The 19099-nt window shown below is 38.2% G+C and overlaps 1 protein-coding gene across 2 annotated transcripts in view; it reads right to left on the bottom strand.

Annotated features, from left to right (window-relative positions):
* The window catches only part of KLHL28 (kelch like family member 28), a 49780-nt gene that overhangs the window by 15191 nt on the left and 15490 nt on the right, over positions 1 to 19099 (bottom strand). The window contains exons 2-3 of one of the 2 annotated variants that reach the window (XM_043981927.1): positions 13531 to 13569; positions 5284 to 6182 (exon numbers count right to left, since the gene is read on the bottom strand). In XM_043981927.1, coding sequence (XP_043837862.1) covers positions 5284 to 6182; positions 13531 to 13569 — 938 coding nt within the window. The remainder of the gene's footprint in view (positions 1 to 5283; positions 6183 to 13530; positions 13570 to 19099) is intronic. The other variant, XM_043981928.1, reaches the window with a different exon arrangement.

The following is a 19099-nucleotide window of genomic DNA, read 5'->3' as shown; positions in this document are numbered from 1 at the left end:
TTGAATAAAAGGATATGGGTTGTTTGATAGTCCTTTGGACATAGTTCCAAAATTTTCTCCAGAATGGTTGGATCAATTCCCAACTCGACCAAGAGAGCATTAGTCTCCCTATTTTTCTGTTTCCTCTCCAAAATCTGTCATTTTCCTTTTCTGTCATATTAGCCAATCTAACAGGTGTGAAGTGATACCTCAGAGTTGTAATTTGCATTTCTTTAATCAAGGGTTACTTAGAGCACTTTTTCAAAGACTACAGATAGCTCTGATTTCTTCTCTGAAAACTGCCTATTTATATTCTTTGACCATTTATTAATTGGGGAATGACCTGTATTTTTGTAAATATGACTCAGTTCTCTATACATTTGAAAAATGAAGCCTTTGTCAGAGAAACTTACTGCAAACTCCCCTCTGCCCCATTTTCTGCTTTCCTTCTAATCTTGGCTGCATAAAGGCTTGTTTATGCAAAACCTTTTTAATTTAATGTAATTAAAAGTACCTCTTTTACATTCTGTAATGTCCTCTATCTATCATTTGGTCATTAATTTTTTCCTGACAGGTGAACTATTTCATGCTTACCTAATTTGCTTATGATAGTACCCTTTATATTTAAATCATGTACCTATTTTGACCTATTCTTGGTACATATTGTACGATGTTGGTCTTTTATCTAGTTTCTGCCAAACTGCTTTCCAGTTTTTCTAGCAGTTTTTGTCAAAATGCTTTTGTCTCAAAAGCTTGGATCTTTGGGTTTATCAAATGCTAGATTACTATGGTCATCTACTACTGTGTCTTGTGTACCTAATCTATCCTACTGATCCACCACTCTATTTCTTAGCCAGTATCAGATTGTTTAAATGATTACTATTTTGTACTACTATGTGAGATCTGGGACTGCTAAGTCACCTTTCTTCACATTTTTTTCATTGATCCTCTTGATATTCTCTACCTTTTGTTCTTCCAGGTAAATTATTATTCTGTAAATAATTTTGGTAGCTTTATTTATATGGCACCAAATAAGTAAATTAATTTGGGTAGAATTATATTTTTTTATTATATTGGCTCAACCTACTCATGAGCAATTAATATTTTTTCTGTTACTTAGAGTTTGTTTTGGTTGAGACTAATTCCTCTCTTAATCTAACTTGCCTCAAATTCTCCCTACTCCCCTTTCCCTCCTTGAGTGAAATGTATTTCTATAACCAATTCTGTGTGTATATTGTTCTCTCTTTTGGCCAGTTCAGATAAGAGTGAACTTCTAGTGTCAGCTGTTCTCTCCTACCTTCTCCCAGTCCCACCTTATTATATAGATGTCTTTTTGCACATCCTGATTAAGTAAGATAATTTCTTCCTCCCCACTCCCACCCCACCCCTACCATCTTAATGTACTCCTCCTCCCTCTTCTTTTATTCTTCTTCTTCTTCTTCTTTTTTTTTTTTGGTGAGGCAATTGGGGTTAAGTGACTTGCCCAGGGTCACACAGCTAGTAAATGTCAAGTGTCTGAAGCCAGATTTGAACTCAGGTCCTCCTGAATCCAGGGCCGGTGCTTTATGCACTGCGTCACCTAGCTGTCCCTGCATTTGGTTTTATGCATTTAAAAAACATTATTTGGTTTATATTCAGTTTTACCAGGCAATTTATTCTTGGCTATCAGCCTATGTCTTTTGCCTTCTGAAATATAGTATAGGCTTTCTAATCCTTTATAGTGGAGGTTGCTAATTCATGTATGATCCTGATTCTGGCTCCTTTGTACGTAAGTTTTTTCTATTTGTTTCCTTACAGATGTAACTCTGGATTTTGACTATAATGTTCCTAGGAGTTTTCATTTTGGGGTTTCTTTTAAGAGGTTACTTTGACCTCTGATTCTGAGAAATCTTGGAAGTTTTAAGATTTCTTGAAATATGATGTCTAGGTTCTTTTTTACTTACCACAATTTCACTTTGTGGCAAAAATTATTTGTGGTAAATTTAAGATTTCTTGAAATATGATGTCTAGGCTCTTTTTTACTCATCACAATTTCACTTTGTGGTAAAAACTGATATTGCAGTTTTTAGCTGACTCACTTCGGAGGGGCCGCACCTGGCCCACCCTGAGGTTACGTATGCTACTGAGGTCAGAAGGAGAACTCTGCATAGGCAGTTTTTTGAAGGACCTCCCCTTTAGGGGGAAGAAAGATTAAACGCTCCCTGAAGGAAGGCAGAGGGTTCTTCCAGAACACTAGGCGTCTTCGGAACGTGGTCTCTCGGTCTTCTCCCATGGAGGTGGCGAGAGTTTGCTCTGTCTCGGGTGGCGGTTTTCCTTGGTGGCGCAAGCAACTGTAGACTGTCTAGGTGTTGATGAGTTAATTACAGAAAACCCTAAATTCCTTTGAACTAGCTTAACTGGAAATGGCCTGAGAATTGAATAGGTTAAGTTTAGAGTTAAGAGTATTTATCTGTATTTCTATTTTCCTATTTCCTTATCTTTGATTTTTATTAGTTTCACCTTTGTTGTTTAATTAATTCCCAAGTAATAAAATCTGATCCTTTTGAGAATTAAAGCTTAAAGGCTCCTTTCTTATTGGCCTGGGAGAAATATCTAAAAAGGGCAGTTCAGAGGGGAGGGTGAACCTAAAAGGTCCCTCATTATTCCCGGGACCCCAATATTCTGGCGAGTCACACAAATAATGTTCCATATATCAAATTTTGGCCCTCACAACTTTTTTCTAATTTCTTCCTCTACCATGCTTATTTTGAGAAAAACAATTTGAAATAAAAAAAAAAAAACCCACCACAAACCTCTTGCTTCATCTCTTCCAGGAATTCTAGTTGAGTCTGTGCCCATACTGTGTTTTCCTTTGAGAGTTTTCTTATAGATGTTTTGGGGTAATTTTCTTTTTCTGCCTTCATTCCTTGAGCATTTCTATCATCATAATAGCTTTGTATTGCAGAATTCTTTTTGTTTGATCATTCTTCAGGCCTACTTCCTGATTTTTGAATTTGTATTAGGAATGGGAAAGGCCTATTGCTGCTTTCTTGAAGTACTGATTACTGTGCTATTCCAGGATATGAGGGACAGCTTAGTTTGAGGAACTGAAAGCTTTCAATGCTCCCAAAGTGGTCTAATCAAGGGTAAAGTATGTTATTTGCCCTCCTGGTCTGAGCTGTACAAGTTTCTGACTTGGGTTTGGGTCTGACAACAACAGATTGCTACTGGATTTAATCAAGTTCCAAGTGGGAACTTCTGTTCAGCAACAGTGAAAGAACTGCAGGCACTGCTTTGGTCTGAAATTCCTTCTCTGATTACTCTCCTGTAGGCTTCAGACTTAAGCTAGAAGCTGGAACTGAGACCCCACTCTGCCCCTTGGATATGAACCACACTGCTACTGCTCCTCTATCAGTACATAGCCCAGGGCATTCTACTGCTCCCTGTTGGGGAACACCATCCCTGGTCCAGAACCTTTCAACCTGCCCTAGATCTGTGACCTAGACCTAAGTAGTAAACAACAATGCACTGTTCCTGTTATAGTACCTTGGTATAGCTATAGAATGTCCGCTTGCCCCTGTGCACTACTTCTCCCTGGGTACTACAATACTCCATGGCCCGGCTTCTGACCAGACCCCACCCTGAGTAACCACAAACCTGTTCGTCTTATCACTTTATGCCAACTTAGGCTAGAAAAATGACCCACTATGACTTTTTCTTGAATTTCCCCATCTGGATTTAGCCTGGTGGATTTTCTAGATATGTTTGGCGGAATTGTGAGGGGAAACTCACTGGCTGTAGTGCTACCTGCTACTCTATGATCTTGACCCTAACCTCTCCCATGCCCCATCCCTGGCCATAACTTACTTTTTTTTTAGTGAGGCAATTGGGGTTAAGTGACTTGCCCAGGGTCACACAGCTAGTAAGAGTTAAGTGTCTGAGGCCGGATTTGAACTCAGGTACTCCTGACTCCAGGGCTGGTGCTCTATCCACTACGCCACCTAGCTGCCCGCTATAACTTACTTTTGAACACACGGCACCAACAATTAAGTATTCTCTTTCCTCACCAAAATCCCTGATGCTTCAAGATATGAGACAGAACATAAGGGATTTGTAGGCTAATTTCAAAAACTGACAATTTTCAATAAATAAGAATTTATAGTGGAATAAAAAGGTCAACTTAAACTACCTGGTATTTTCTATAATTCTGAGCCCAAGGGCTTGTCCTTTGAATTTGTACAGGGGTTTAGTTGGCGGTGTTGGTATTAGAGAAAAGGGTACAAGAAGTCTAGAGGAATTTGATCTATCGAAGAGTTATAGAAATAAGCTGGGGTACAGCTTGCTTCACCAGTGAAAGAGGGAACCAGCCTGTGCTTCAGTGTATGATAACTACTATTTTTCTCTATTACTGTAAAAGGCAGTGTTAAGTCAGAAAAGCAAATAATTAAAAGAGAATGGAGACTATGAAAATAAGAGAGGAAAATCTAAGCAAGAGAAAGAAAAAAGGATGAAAATGGAGAGGATAAAGACTAAAAGAAATGAGTAAACAAGAATTCTAGGGGCAGCTAGGTAGTGCAGTGGATAGAGCACTGGCCCTGGATTCAGGAGGACCTGAGTTCAAATCCAGCCTCAGACACTTAACAATTACTAGCTGTATGACCCTAGGCAAGTCACTTAACCCCAATTGCCTCACCAAAAAAAAAAAAAATTCTGTCCAACAAGAAAAAACTCTTCAGCATTTATGAACATAAGTTTCAACATATTTTAAACATTCTTTTTGCTTTTATTTAAAAAAAAATTAGGCTTATCAGAAGAAAAAACCCAAGTTCCAAATGCTAATACTTAAAAAAAAAGAAATCCTAATTTAAAATGAAGTCACCTCATTTAAAAATATATATAGGGGACAGCTAGGTGGCGCAGTGGATAAAGCACTGGCCCTGGATTCAGGAGGACCTGAGTTCAAATCCAGCCTCAGACACTTGACACTTAGTAGCTGTGTGACCCTGGGCAAGTCACTTAACTCCCATTGCCCCGCCCCCCCCAAATATATATGTATGTATATATGAGGGCAGCTAGGTGGCACAGCAGATAAAGCACAAGCCCTGTATTCAGGAGGACCTGAGTTCAAATTTGGCCTCAGACACTTGACACTTACTACCTGTGTGACCCTGGGCAAGTCACTTAACTCTCACTGCCCTGCCCCCCCCAATATATAAATACATACACACAATGTATAATTACACAAAAGTACATACACACACACACACACACAAACCCTGTATGTTATCTTCTATCAATCACTTAAAATTTTTAAATTCTGCTTACCTTTCCAAACAAGCAAACAGTCCAGCTTTTCCTCCTACTGCACAAAGTACTTTTGGAGCACAGCGAGGTCGTGTCATCAAGACTGTCTGATGGGAAAGTCTATGTTCAGGCATAAAATGGTATTTTAGAGCTTCATTCAATAGATGTTTACATGTGTGATCATCACGAATGAGATGATTTGCTTCGTATAACCTAGTAAGAAACTTAACACTCAACAATGGCAATCTAACACAATGAAGCAGCTGTGCCAAGTACTTCTGACGTTCTTGTACATCATACTTGATCCAAGATTCTAGTGCATAAAAAACAGTCTCTTCAGTAACAACATTAAGACAGTCATTTGAAATAATTTCATCTAAATCTGCATGTGTGAGCTCAAAAAACTCTTCAGTTTGACAAACGTCTTCAAAATTCTGACAAATATACTTATTTGCTGCCAAATAGAGGTCATGACAGCCATATGTCTCTGCAAAACGGGAAATTCCAATGCAATTTCCAGGATCAAGCTGACTTTCAAGAAATGCACAACATTCTTTCAGCACAAGTTTTATTTGGAGTAGATTTGCTGCTGGCAGGAGTGACTCTACTGTGTCCTGGGAAATAAACACAGTCCCTGTGTAGGCATACTCCACTATGGCCTGCAGTGCAGCTTCATCGATGCACTGAAACTCAACTTCATTATTCTCTTTTTCAGAAAGGTTTCCAGTGAACATGGCTTTGAAATAAGGGCTGATGCTGGCAAGCACCACTTTATGAGCATGAATCTTAACATCACCAACTCGAAGAATAATGTCACAGAGCTCATGATGCTGACGAAGAAGGTTCAGGCCCTGCAGAAGCTGTTCAGAATGTAAGAGGGTTAAATTAGCAAGCATGTAGGTTGGGGGCGTCTGGTCCATCTGTAAAAACAGAAAACATGGACAATTTTATTTTCAAAAGAAATATTACCAAATGATCCTCTTTCTAACAATACAAAGAAAATATTTTCTTTTTTCAAATGCAAGCTTTTAATTTCAAATAGTTCAACAAAATATTTTAGAGTTGGAAGAGAATTTAAAGAACATCTAGTATAGCTCTCATATTTTAAAGAAAATTAAGGCTTATGTTAGGTTAGAAAGGTTAGGTGATTAGTATAATATATTTGTATAGGGGAAAAGCTAAGACTAGTTAGTGTTTTTTCCAATGGATTATGGTACCTCTCTTTGTAACTTTAAGTCTAACCTCTTAACACAACCACACCAATGAAATCCAAATATAAACGGTCTACTTCAGTGTAGACAAAATACAGAGATCAGAAATAGTCATATATAGCTGTTTTTCTTGTAACCTATACCTTTATTACCAAAGCTATAAGCTCATATGGACTAGATTCTTGGGGATCTGCTATATAATTTTTATGATGGCTCATTTTGCACCTATCTGGGATTTCCCCTGGGAACATTTGAACATGGCTCTTTTTAGCCCTACCAAGAGTTTTCCTGAAGAGTGCCAGAACCTGACTCATGTCCAGGTGCTTCAGTTCCTAAGTAAGCACTCAGACTAAAAAAATATCAACTATAAAACAAGTTTTTTTTAATATAACAAAAAATGCAAAGGACTTAAACCTAAGCCCTTAAATAGTCAGGATAATTTCTCTTCCCTCTCCTGTTGGCTTCTTATTTGTTGAAGATACAGTACTTAAATGATCAAAGGATATGAATAGGCAATTTTCAGAAAAAAAATGCTCTAAATCACTATTTTTTTTTTTTTAGTGAGGCAATTGGGGTTAAGTGACTTGCCCAGGGTCACACAGCTAGTAAGTGTTAAGTGTCTGAGGCCGGATTTGAACCCAGGTACTCCTGACTCCAGGGCCGTGCTCTATCCACTGCACCACCTAGCTGCCCCTAAATCACTATTGATTAGAGAAATGCAAATTAAAACAACTCCAAGGTACCACCTCACACCTATCAGATTGGCTAATGTGATGGAAAAGGAAAATGATAAATGTTAGAGGAGACGAAGGAAAACTAGGAACTGACTTGTGAACTGATCCAATTATTTTGGAGAATAATTTGGAACTATGTCAAAAGGGTAATAAAACTGTGCATAACCTTTGATCTAGCAATACCACTACTAAGTTTATATTGCAAAGAGATTTTTTAAAAGGGGAGGGGGGAGGAGAGAAGGGACCTATTTGTACAATGGAATTTATAGCAGCTCTTTTGTGGCAAAAGAAGTGGAAATTGAAGGAATGTCCATCAATGGGGAATGGCCTGACCAAGTTGGGATATATGACTGTAATAGAATACTATTGTGCTACAAGAATTGACAAGCAGGATGCTCTCAGAAAAACCTATAGAAACCTACTTGAGGGGCAGCTAGGTGGTGCAGTGGATAAAGCACCAGCCCTGGAGTCAGGAGGACCTGAGTTCAAATCTGGATTCAGACATTTGACACTTATTAGCTGTGTGACTCAGGCCTTTACCTTTTCCAGCAACTTATATAACTCTTACAACTTTTAGTACTGCCCTTGATTGGTAACCTCCTGCAAATGGCAGGGCCCTGGAGCTAAGGAGTCCATCAATGTTTTCTACTGATAGATCCCACCTTGCCTACCCAGTCTAGTGACACAGTACCAGCAAAGAGATATGAATGTATTGCTCCCACATCATCTGAGTCCCTACTGTCTTCTTCCTCTGAAAGACCTCAAGAAGACCCTTCTTTCTGTTCCTTCTATATCTCTATCAGGCACAAGACCTTTGTGTATGTTTCTCAGATGCTTTTTAAGTTTCCTGTAAGGGACATTTGTATATATAGGTTTCTCCACAAGGAACTAAATCTTTATCTGCACATAATTCCTCTCACCTCCAACCTGGTAGCTCTCTTTTGGAAAACGTTCTTTCTCATTTTAAAGGCTCATCTAGGGGCAGCTAGGTGGCGCAGTGGATAGAGCACTGACCTTGCATTCAGGAGGACCCGAGTTCAAATCTAGCCTCAGACACTTAACACTTACTGGCTCTGTGACCTTGGGCAAGTCACTTAATCCCAATTGCCTCACCCAAAACAAAACAAAACAAAACCAAAAACCAAAAACCCAAAGGCTCATCTAGCCCAGATGTATGAATGCTGTTATTAATGTAAGATAAATTTTAAAATATTATTTTTAAAGATAAATTCTTGATCCTCTATTCACATCTTGTCAAAGGAACACAAGAGAAAAAGGTGCTTCTATTAGAGTATGCCTAGGCACATCTCAATAATGCAAGATTAAAAAGTGCATTATGGGGGGCAGCTAGGTGGCGCAGTGGATAGAGCACGGGCCCTGGAGTCAGGAGTACCTGAGTTCAAATCCGGCCTCAGACACTTAACACTTACTAGCTGTGTGACCCTGGGAAAGTCACTTAACCCCAATTGCCTCATTTTAAAAAAAAAGTACATTATGCTTGGCAATGTGATACAGAGATTTCTTAATTTGATTACATTTTCTTAATGTTGTTATAAATAGGGGCAAATATCCCAATTTTCATAACAGGAAAGATGCTAGAGAATGCAAGCTACTGGCAAATGAACTTGATTTAAATTCCTGGCAAAATTCTAGAATGTATTATTAAAGGGAAGGTCAGGACATAATTCAATGATCAAGAAAGAAGGAATTACTGTATTTTTAAAAATAGTATTTTATTTTTTCCAATTATATGTAAAGAATTTTCAACATTCATTTTTTAATAAGATTTTAAGTTTCAAATTTTTTCTCTCACCCTCCCTTTCATCCCTTTCCTCAAGATGGCAAGCAATCTGATATAGGTGACACATATGCCATCATGTGAACATATTTCCACATTAGTCATATTATGAAAGAAACAGAACAAAAGGGGAAAACCACAAAAAAAAAAAGTGAAAATAGTATGTTTCAATATGCATTCATACTGCACAGTTCTTTTCTCTGCATGTGGATAGAATTTTCTGACATGAGTCTTTTGGAATTGTTTTGGATCACTGTACTGCTGAGAAGAGCTAAGTCAATCATAGCACGATATTGCTGTTACTGTGTTACAACATTGTCTTGGTTCTGCTCACTTCACTCAGCAACAGTTCATGTAAATCCAGGTTTTTCTAAAATCCACCTGCTCATCATTTCTTATAGCACAGTAGTATTCCATTATATTCAAATACCACAACTCATTTAGCTATTCCCCAATTGATAGGCATCCCCTTAATAAGATTACTATATTTTTGATAGGGTAAGTAAATATAATAGTCCTCCATAATATCCTATGTTGATGACTTATTGTGGTAAGGAAGTGACCCCAGGATTCCCTCCAGAAACACTCAGAATTAAATCTTTTTATTGTTTCGTTTTGTTTTTGTTTTTGTTTGTGGGGCAATGGGGGTTAAGTGACTTGCCCAGGGTCACACAGCTAGTAAGTGTCAAGTGTCTGAGGCAGGATTTGAACTCAGGTACTGCTGAATCCAGGGCCGGTGCTTTATCCACTGCGCCACCTAGCCGAAAAATAGATAGGCAAAATCAAGACCACATCTGACAACGTATGAAACATTCTGCCCTGAAGTCTCTTGCTTTTCTCTGCTAGAAGGAGAAAGGGACAAGATTAGTTATTATACTTATTCAGATTTTGCCTTCCTTTAAATTTTTTTTTTTTAGTGAGGCAATTGGGGTTAAGTGACTTGCCCAAGGTCACACAGCTAGTGTTAAGTGTCTTGAGGCCAGATTTGAACTCAGGTCCTCCTGACTCTAGGACCAGTGTTCTATCCACTGCGCCACCTAGCCACCCCTTAATGTTTTTTTCATTTACTTTACTACAATCATCATATGCATGGGCAGGGGGGAGTTGGCTATTTATTTCACTCTAAATCAATTCATATAAATCTTCCCATTTTCTCTGAATTCTTTATACTTGTCATTTCTTACACCAGACCAGATCAGAAAGGATCATACATCTTCATTGTTACAGGGAATTAAATTGTTAAAAAAAAAAAGTTAGGGGGCAGCTAGGTGGCGTAATGAATAAAGCACTGGCCTTGGATTCAGGAGGACCTGAGTTCAAATCCGGCCTCAGACACTTGACACTTACTACTCGTGGGACCCTGGGCAAGTCACTTAACCCTCATTGCTCTGGGGGGAAAAAAAAAGTCATCTGGGGCACTAGGAGGTTTCGGTTTGTTTTTTTTGTTTGTTTTTTTTTTTTGCGGGGCAATGGGGGTTAAGTGACTTGCCCAGGGTCACACAGCTAGTAAGTGTCAAGTGTCTGAGGCCGAATTTGAACTCAGGTACTCCTGAATCCAGGGCTGGTGCTTTATCCACTGCGCCACCTAGCTGCCTCCCACTAGGAGGTTTAGTGACTTGCTCAAGATTACCCAGAGAGTATGTGTCAATGGCAGGACTTAAACTCAGGTTTTCCTGATTCCAAGGATAGTTCTCTATCTACAAAACCATGATGCTTTTTATATCATGTCTTATTGTAAAATAATATTTCATTAAATTCATGTACCACAGTTTGTTAAGCCATTTTCTAATCAATAGGTAATCACTATGTTTACAATTCTTTGCTATCACAAAAAGTGCAACTATGAATATTTTGGTATATATTAGATCTTTTTGTCTTTTCTCTCTGTGGGGTACACAGTAATAGGATCACAAAAGTAAAAAAGTATGGAAAATTCAGCCACCTTTCTCACATAATCCAAGCTGTTTTTCAGAATGGTTGAATCAATTCACAACTCTGCCAAGAGTGTACTAGCAAATGTGTCTTCCCACAAATCTTTCAACATTGGTAAAAAATAGCAGCATGGAGTCAATTTGCTGGGAGTTATTTTAATATGCATTTTTCTTCTTATTACTGATCTGTAGCAATCTTTCATTTGGTTGATAGTTTTTTTTTTAAACATTTAGCCACTATGGAATACTGACACTTGGTCTTACTGTATTTTTGTCAATTCCCTACACATACTTGATATCAAACTGTTTTTATCAGTGATTAGCTGAGACAAAGATTTTCCCCTACTCATTTCCTTAATGCATCCACAATGATTTTTTTAGTGCAGAAGCTTCAAATTTTATAAGTGAAATGACCAATTTTAACTTTTGCCATTGCCTACATCCCCTGTTTAGTTAGGAATAGTTCCACTGGCCATAGTTCTGTACTTCTATTCTCTTCTATATTTTATAAGTGATGCAACTTTTTATAATTAGTATTTGGTATCCATATGTATTGTATTATAGAAAATAAATAAGATGGTTGGCCATCCATTTAAAAAAAATTTTACTAATATTTTTCAATTTAAAAGCATTTATTTTCTCTTGCCCCCTCCAAATGAACAAACCAAAACTAAAACAAAACCCTTTTAACAAAAATGTAGAACCTAGCATGAATAAACAAATTCCCACACTGACCATGTCCAAAGACGTATCTCCATTTTAAATCTTGAATTCATCACTTCTATGTCCAGAAGTGGGTGGTATGCTTATCTTTGGTCCACTGGCATCCTACTTTATCACTTCATTGATGATAAACTATTTCAAGACTTTTTTTTTTTTTTAAATAATGATGGGGTGGCTAGGTGGCGCAGTGGATAAAGTACTGGCCCTGGAGTCAGGAGTACCTGAGTTCAAATCTGGCCTCAGACACTTAACACTTACTAGCTGTATGACCCTGGGCAAGTCACTTAACCCCAATTGCCTCACTAAAAAAAAAAATAATAATAATAATGCTATTATGGCTCTGCTCATATCACTTTGCATCATAATACATGTATAGGCTTGTAAGAAATATCGGAATCAAAGGGTATGCACAGTTTAGGGAGTTTGGGGGCACTGTTACAAATTGCTTTCCCAAATATTTGGACCAATTCACAATTTCAATACTGCATTAGTGTGCTTATTTTCCTTCACTCATTCCAACAACTACCATTTTACTTTTTTGGTCATCTTTGCCAATCTGACAGGTGTGAAATGGAACTGTATTTCTCAAATTATTAATGACTTGGTCATTTATTCACATAGCTGCTTGTTAACAGTTTAGATTTTTTCCTTTGAAAATTACCTGTTTATATCCTTTGACTATTTATCTATTATGGAATGTCTCTTGTTATAAATTTGAATCAGTTTTTTATGTACCTTGAATATAAGATCTTTATCAGAGATACTTGCAACAATGATTTTTCCTAGTTAACTGGTTGTTGTTTTTTGTTTTTGTTTTGCAGGGCAATGAGGGTTAAGTGACTTGCCCAGGATCACACAGTTAGTGTCAAGTATCTGAGTCTGGATTTGAACTCCCATCCTCCTAAATCCAGGGCTGGTGCTTTATCCACTGTGCCACCTAGCTGCCCCTAGTTAACTTTCTCTTCTAATTTTAGCTGCATTGGTTTTGTTTGTGCAAAAACAGTTTAGTTTTATGTAAACAGATTTCTCTATTTTTGCCTTCCGTAATATTCTGTCTCTTGTTTGGGCATGAACTTTTCCCCTAGTCATAGATTAGAAGTAGGTATTACTTCCCTGTTCTAATGTGTTTATGATGTGACTTTTTATATCTAAATCATGTACTCATTTGTGTTGGTCTGTTTTCCCAATGGGTTTTTGTGAGAAATGGGTAGTTGTCTCCTCTCAATGTGGATATAACAGTCAGTCATACTCCCCCTGACCTGTTTATAGGACAAAGGTCTCAGATCCCTTCCTCCCCCTCAGGTTAGCAAGGTCACATGGTTCAAGGAGCCCTGGTCTCAATAAGGTCTGCTCCAGAGTTGTGTACATATAAGGAAGTATAAGGTCCACTCCTGAGTCATGCCCATACAAGGAAGAGGGGTGGGAATACTGCTTTCCGATTAGCTAGTCTTTGCTCGTAGATTGTAACCCTTGAGTAATTGGCCCATTGATGAAAAAAAGGAGGGTCCATTTGCATTAGGGACTAGGGTATAAAACAGGGCCTGCGAGACCCCTTTCTGGGCACCCACTAGTTGCACACTAGAGTGCTTCCTTCTCATGAGAAGAAAATAAAGCCTTTGTCACTTTGCTGCTGAGTTCCTGTGAATTATTGAGAAGAGGATGGATTTTTCCCTCACAGTTTTGTCCAATGATGAATCCTCATCCCAGTAGATGGGTCTTTGGATTTACTGAACACTATACTAATTTGTTTGTTTGCTTCTGTATGTTGTATACCAGGCTAACTAAGTGCAGGGAGGTTGCTCAGAGGTAGGGGAGCCACTTGGTAATGAAGACCAAGGTAACCCTTGAAATAAAGAAAAATACAAACTGACCTCAGTCCAGTGTGGCCCCCTTCTGGTTCCGTAGTGATGCTGGCATAACATCAGAAAAGGAAGGAGGAGAAGGTATTAAGAATCAGAGTGTTTAGACAGTCAGTAAACATTAACTTAACTGTTGGTAATCTAACATGAGACTCTTGACCAGTTATCAACAAGTGGACGAACTAAAACATAAAAATATTGACATTCTTACAATAAATGAAACTAGAAGACAAAAGGAAGTTGCAACTCAATGGAAGTATGACTCAGATATTCCCTGGAGAGATAAAGAGTTGGTGGCATTGGTTTTACTGCGCTTTCAAAGTTAACAACAAATATTACTGCAGGGAATATTTGATCATTTCACACTGAATTGCTCATTATGAAGATAACTAGCTTATGTACCAATACCTATTGAAGATGATGAGGTGGTAAAGATATAAAGAATTCAATAAAATTTTCCAAATTAAATCACTATGTCTAAATATAGGACAACTTCAATGCAAAGATGGGTATGGAGGATGGTGGGGAAAATATTAGAAAACACATTTCAGGAAGAAATAAAAGACTGTTGATTTTACCTAAGTCACACCTTTTAAAGTGATCAATGCAGATCACAACCCATCACTGACTTCTCATCCTGTGTGATACTTTTAGCTACAGCATCAACAAAGTAACTAAAAAGGCAAATGCTATAGATAGATTTTACCTAAAGTTAGCAAAGCATTTGAAAAAATCTTTAGGATGGATATTTACACTGAAGGCCTAAACTGTGTGACCCCGAGCAAATCATTTACTCTCTTTAAGCCTTAGTTTCCTAATTTGTAATATGGGAATGATAATAGCACCCACCTCACAGAGTTGTTTTGATGAGATAAGATATGTAAATGCTTTACAAATCTTAAAGCAAATATAAATCCTAGTTACTACAAGAGGAAACAAAAGAGCTATCTTTAAGGATTTAAATGTGAAAGAGAGACTACAAGTCCGGGAAATGGGCTGCCTCAGGATAGAGTAAATTCTCCTAGTATCTAGGTTATCAAGTGCTAGGTGGATGAACAAGTTAGTGATATTGGAGAAGAGATTTTCAGTTAGATACAATTGTGATTATATGACTTTAGTAAACTGGAATAATATATTACTGGGATATGAATGAATTCCATTAAAGTACTATTCTGATGCATTCTAGGAGAGTAGTTATGACTCTGGATTTCTCAAGGCAATATCCAAAGAGTCTAAACTCAGAATATAAGCTCTTCTACCTCTATACTGTTTTCCTTAAGGATCTCATCAGTTTCCATGGAATTAATGGTCATTTCCATACATATGATTCTCACCTGTTGGTCCAGCCCTAACCTCTCTCCTGATTTCCAGTCTCACAGTGCTAAATGACTATTTATCTCAAACTAGGTGTGTCATAGACATCTTAAATTTCCCAAATGGGATTTATTTTCCCCCCCCAGGTCAAACCTTTCCCTCTTCAAAACTTCCCAATCATTGCTGAGGGTACCACCATCCTCTTAGTCACTCAGCTTCATTAGCATAAGGGTCATACTCAGCTCTTCACTCTTACTCTCCATATCCAATCAGTTGCCAAGTCCTGTCAATTCTACCTTCATAACATTTCTTGTGTATGTTCCCTTCTTTCCTTTGACACCGTCACCACCCTGGTGCAGGTTCTCATAACCTCAAACCTGGACAATTCCAATAGCTTACTAGTTGGTATCCTTGCTTCAAGTCTTTTCTAACTATAACATATTAGTGACCCTGGGGCATACTGGAATTTCATTCCTATGCTTTCTCCCATGAAGGAATGAAACACCCACAGGTATGGAAAGTTTATCCAAATTGGTCATATTTTTTTTCAGCTCTTCTCCTACTTCCCACCTTTCCTTTACTGTCTAGAGCCTGGGAGGTCCAATATCTATATTTAACCTAACGTTTCTATAGCTATCAATCTCATAAGGCTATCATATAATATTTGAAGGCAACTATACCCAGATATCCTACAGGAAGATAGCCTCCAAGTCTTCCATTGATCTCCCTGGTAAAACATAAATTCCCTTAGTCAAAGCCTAAAGGTCACATATCTGAGCTATACAGTCCTAGGCTTGGTATTTAAACATCCTCAAGGTGCTGGCTGGCTGCGCAGTGCCAGAGCAGAGTGATAGGTGAGAGAATGTTTAGAAAATCTTAAGAAACTGTCCAGAGAATTTTAAATAATTGATAAAAGCAGAGAGAAAGAAAGCTGTACTGTTTTATACTGACAGTGCAGAGAATCTGGAATCTTGAGGGGAAAAAAAAGGGGGAGGGAGTATATTTAAGGTACACTGCCACTTTAAGTGCTCACCTGCCATTTCAAGGTTTGTGAATTCTGGAAGAAACCAGAGTAATTGAGTTTATTGGAAAACTAAAATACTTTTAGAGTTTTAAAGTTACTTTTAAATTGGTGGATGTGTGTTAAAATTATTGGAAACAAAGCAATTGATGGTTTTAACAAAAACAGGTACATTAGTTGTTTCCTCTAAGACAAAGGAAAGCATTGGAAGCTAGTAGATCATTACACAGAAAAAGACTTTCTAGACTTTTTAAAATATGTAAACTTGTCAGAAAAGAGCTTGTTACAAGGAACAGTTTTGCTGAGGATTTATAAGGTTGCTTATTGTATAGAAGTAATTTCTAATGATTGATCTTTACACCAGGATAAATGTGAAGGAAAAACCATCCTCTTGTTAATAATTTGCAGGAACTCAGCAGCAATGTGACAAAGGCTCTTTTATTTCTTTCTCATGAGAAGGAGGCACCCTAGTGTGCAGCTAGTGGGTGCCAAAAAAAGGGGGCTCCCAGGCCCTGTTTAAACCCTAGTCCCTAATGTGAATGGACCCTTCCCTTTTTCATCATTGGTCTGATTACTTGAGGGTTACAATCTACACACAAAAACTAGCTAATCAGAATGCAGTATTCCCACCCCTCTTCCTTGTATGGGCATAACTCAGGAGGTGGACCTTATTCTTCCTTATATGGACATAACTCCAGAGGGACCTTATTGAGACCAGGGCTCCTTGAACCATGTGATTTTGTTAGCCTGAGGGGGAGGAGGGGATCTGAGACCTTTGGCCTACAAACAGGTCAGGAGGAGTATGGTCATTGAGAAGAGACAACTACCCATTTTCTCACAATAAAGTTTAAACCTGAGAAGAAGGAAGGAAAGCAACATGCGTGTGTGTCCTGGTAAATCTTTTTTGCTTATTGTAACTTCATGAGTAGAGGTTTGCTATTTAAGATAAAATATTTTGGGACAGTAATTAATATTGTCTTGAGTTTTGAATTCAGGTATAATTATTTGGATGGTTGAGCCATTAATCCAAGTACTGGAGAGAATGCTACAAATCAATGCCACAAGAGGGAATGTGCTGCTTACAGGTGGAGGTATCTGGGAAAAAGCCGAGAGGATAATTTTGGACTCAATCCAAGGTAGGCTCCTTTTGGCTCACTGTGTTCCTACTGAACAGGAAATGTTTTCCCACCTGGCTATCCCTGAATTTGGTTAGTACTGCATGACTGGTGGTCACTTGTAACTTTTACCTGAAATCAAACAGAGTTAAGGGTGTTTTATCCTGGCCTTATAATCATATTCCTGCTTTTTCTTTTATAGCAGATTTCTATAATCAGAGCAAGTAGTCAGTAGAAGAAATGAGCACAATGCAAGTATGTAAGATCTTACTGTTTTCAGATTAAATGTGCAGTCACTTGATATGCCAAACAACAAGGTATATTAATATTCAGGTTTGTTATCTGCCTGCTAATGCTTACATGGTTTTATGATAAGGTTAAATTAACTGGGTATCTTTTTGGTTTAGATAGTGAAATTCCTCCTCATGGCAGATGAGAGGAAGGATGGTAATTAGAAAACACAGCTATGCATTTCAGGTTTTACCATAAATCTGCCCAGTCAGATCTCTGTTATGTACTGCCAAGGGCACCAAGCTGCCAACTCCATAGCACAAGGGAATCACAGGGCAGACCTTGCTGCTAGATTAGCTGTTAGGCCCATTCACCAGTCAACTCTAGCCCTGGTTCCCTTGCACCCTATTGTGCCCCAAAGGTATTTCTCCTTCCTATAACAAGGAGATTATAAATCTTTAGTGTTAACTACCAACTGCTTAAACCCATGTTATCTTGGGCTATTTGGATTCCATAGTAGGAATGCTACTGCCTCTTCTTATACTAGTCATAAGAGGAACCTGGGATAATTTTCTTTGGTGGGTCTGAAAAACTGCTGCCCTTTTGTTGGGTAACTTGAACACGAAGCTATGCTTACAAATTTAACTTTGGTAATGGAATATATTTCTAATTCTACTGCATTAGGGTTATAAGAATTGTAAGAGTGTTCAAACTCTCTGGCAAATGTGGTCCTGGACTGAGATGGAGTCTGTGTGGTTCAGAACACCTCCTAAAGGTTGAGTTCCAGTACAGAGGTTACCTGGAAGGCTGAAACTGTTCACAACTGTTTGCTTCATCCAGTTTTTTTTTTTCATGGAACGCTTAGATTTATTCTGTATTAGAGCCCCTGTTGCCCCTTGGTCTGTTTGTAAATCATTTGTGTTTTGTGTTGTGGTTCTTGCATTTGTAACACTAGTTCCTAGATCCTCCTCAATTCATAAAACCCCCATGGGCCCCTACTTCGTCCCTGTTCAGCAGGAAGTAGATACAGAAGAGACGATCTTCATCCTTTTACCCGGGGTATAAGAAGAGGGGGGAATGATATAGGAGGCAAAAAGGGGTTAATAAAAAAACCTAAGGCCCAAGCTCTAATTCAGATATGAGCACTAAGAGGGATTCAGATCCCAGCTAATGGATAACTTACAATTCAGGATGCTAAGTTCTCTTACCCACAGAAATCAGTACCCATAATGGGAACAGAGGGAGAGATGGAATGGTAGGAAAGAAAGAAGTAAGATGGCATTCTGGACATAGGAAACTACTTAATCAAAGGCACAGAAGCAGAAAGGGGAAAAGACAGACAAGGAACAACGCAGGTAGTTCAGTTTGACTGAAACACAGTTTGTGAGGCAGAAGGATGTGTACCATTGTGTGAAGGGATCTCGGATACCAGATAAAGAAGTGAAGGACAAAAACTAACATGACCAAAGCTAAGAATAAGGTGGGTAAAGTCTGGCAGCAGTATGAAGGAAGGAAAGAGAATATAGGCAAAGTGAGATTACTACAGTAGTCCAGGTAAATGGTAATTAGGACTTATACTAGGGTGATGGCAGTGGGAATAGAAAGTTCATAGGATAACCAATTTGGAGTTGGAAGGAACCTTCAAAGTTCATGTAGTCCAACCACTTCATTCTACCTATGAGGAAACTAATTCCAAAAGAGGCTATTTAATTTGTCCAAGGTTAATCAGATAATAAATGGTTGGACTCTACCATACTCCCTTTCCAAAAAAATAAATAGATGCAAGAAATAATAGTTCAAAATCTATGGGAATTTTCCCACTTTCATTGTGTTAAATTATTATTTTAATTTACTGTAAGAGTCTCGTAGCTGTTTCCATAATTATTTCTATTTCAATTAT

Source organism: Dromiciops gliroides, chromosome 2 (assembly GCF_019393635.1).
Source record: "Dromiciops gliroides isolate mDroGli1 chromosome 2, mDroGli1.pri, whole genome shotgun sequence".
Lineage (NCBI taxonomy): Eukaryota > Metazoa > Chordata > Mammalia > Microbiotheria > Microbiotheriidae > Dromiciops > Dromiciops gliroides.
This window is presented reverse-complemented; position numbering and strand designations above follow the sequence as displayed.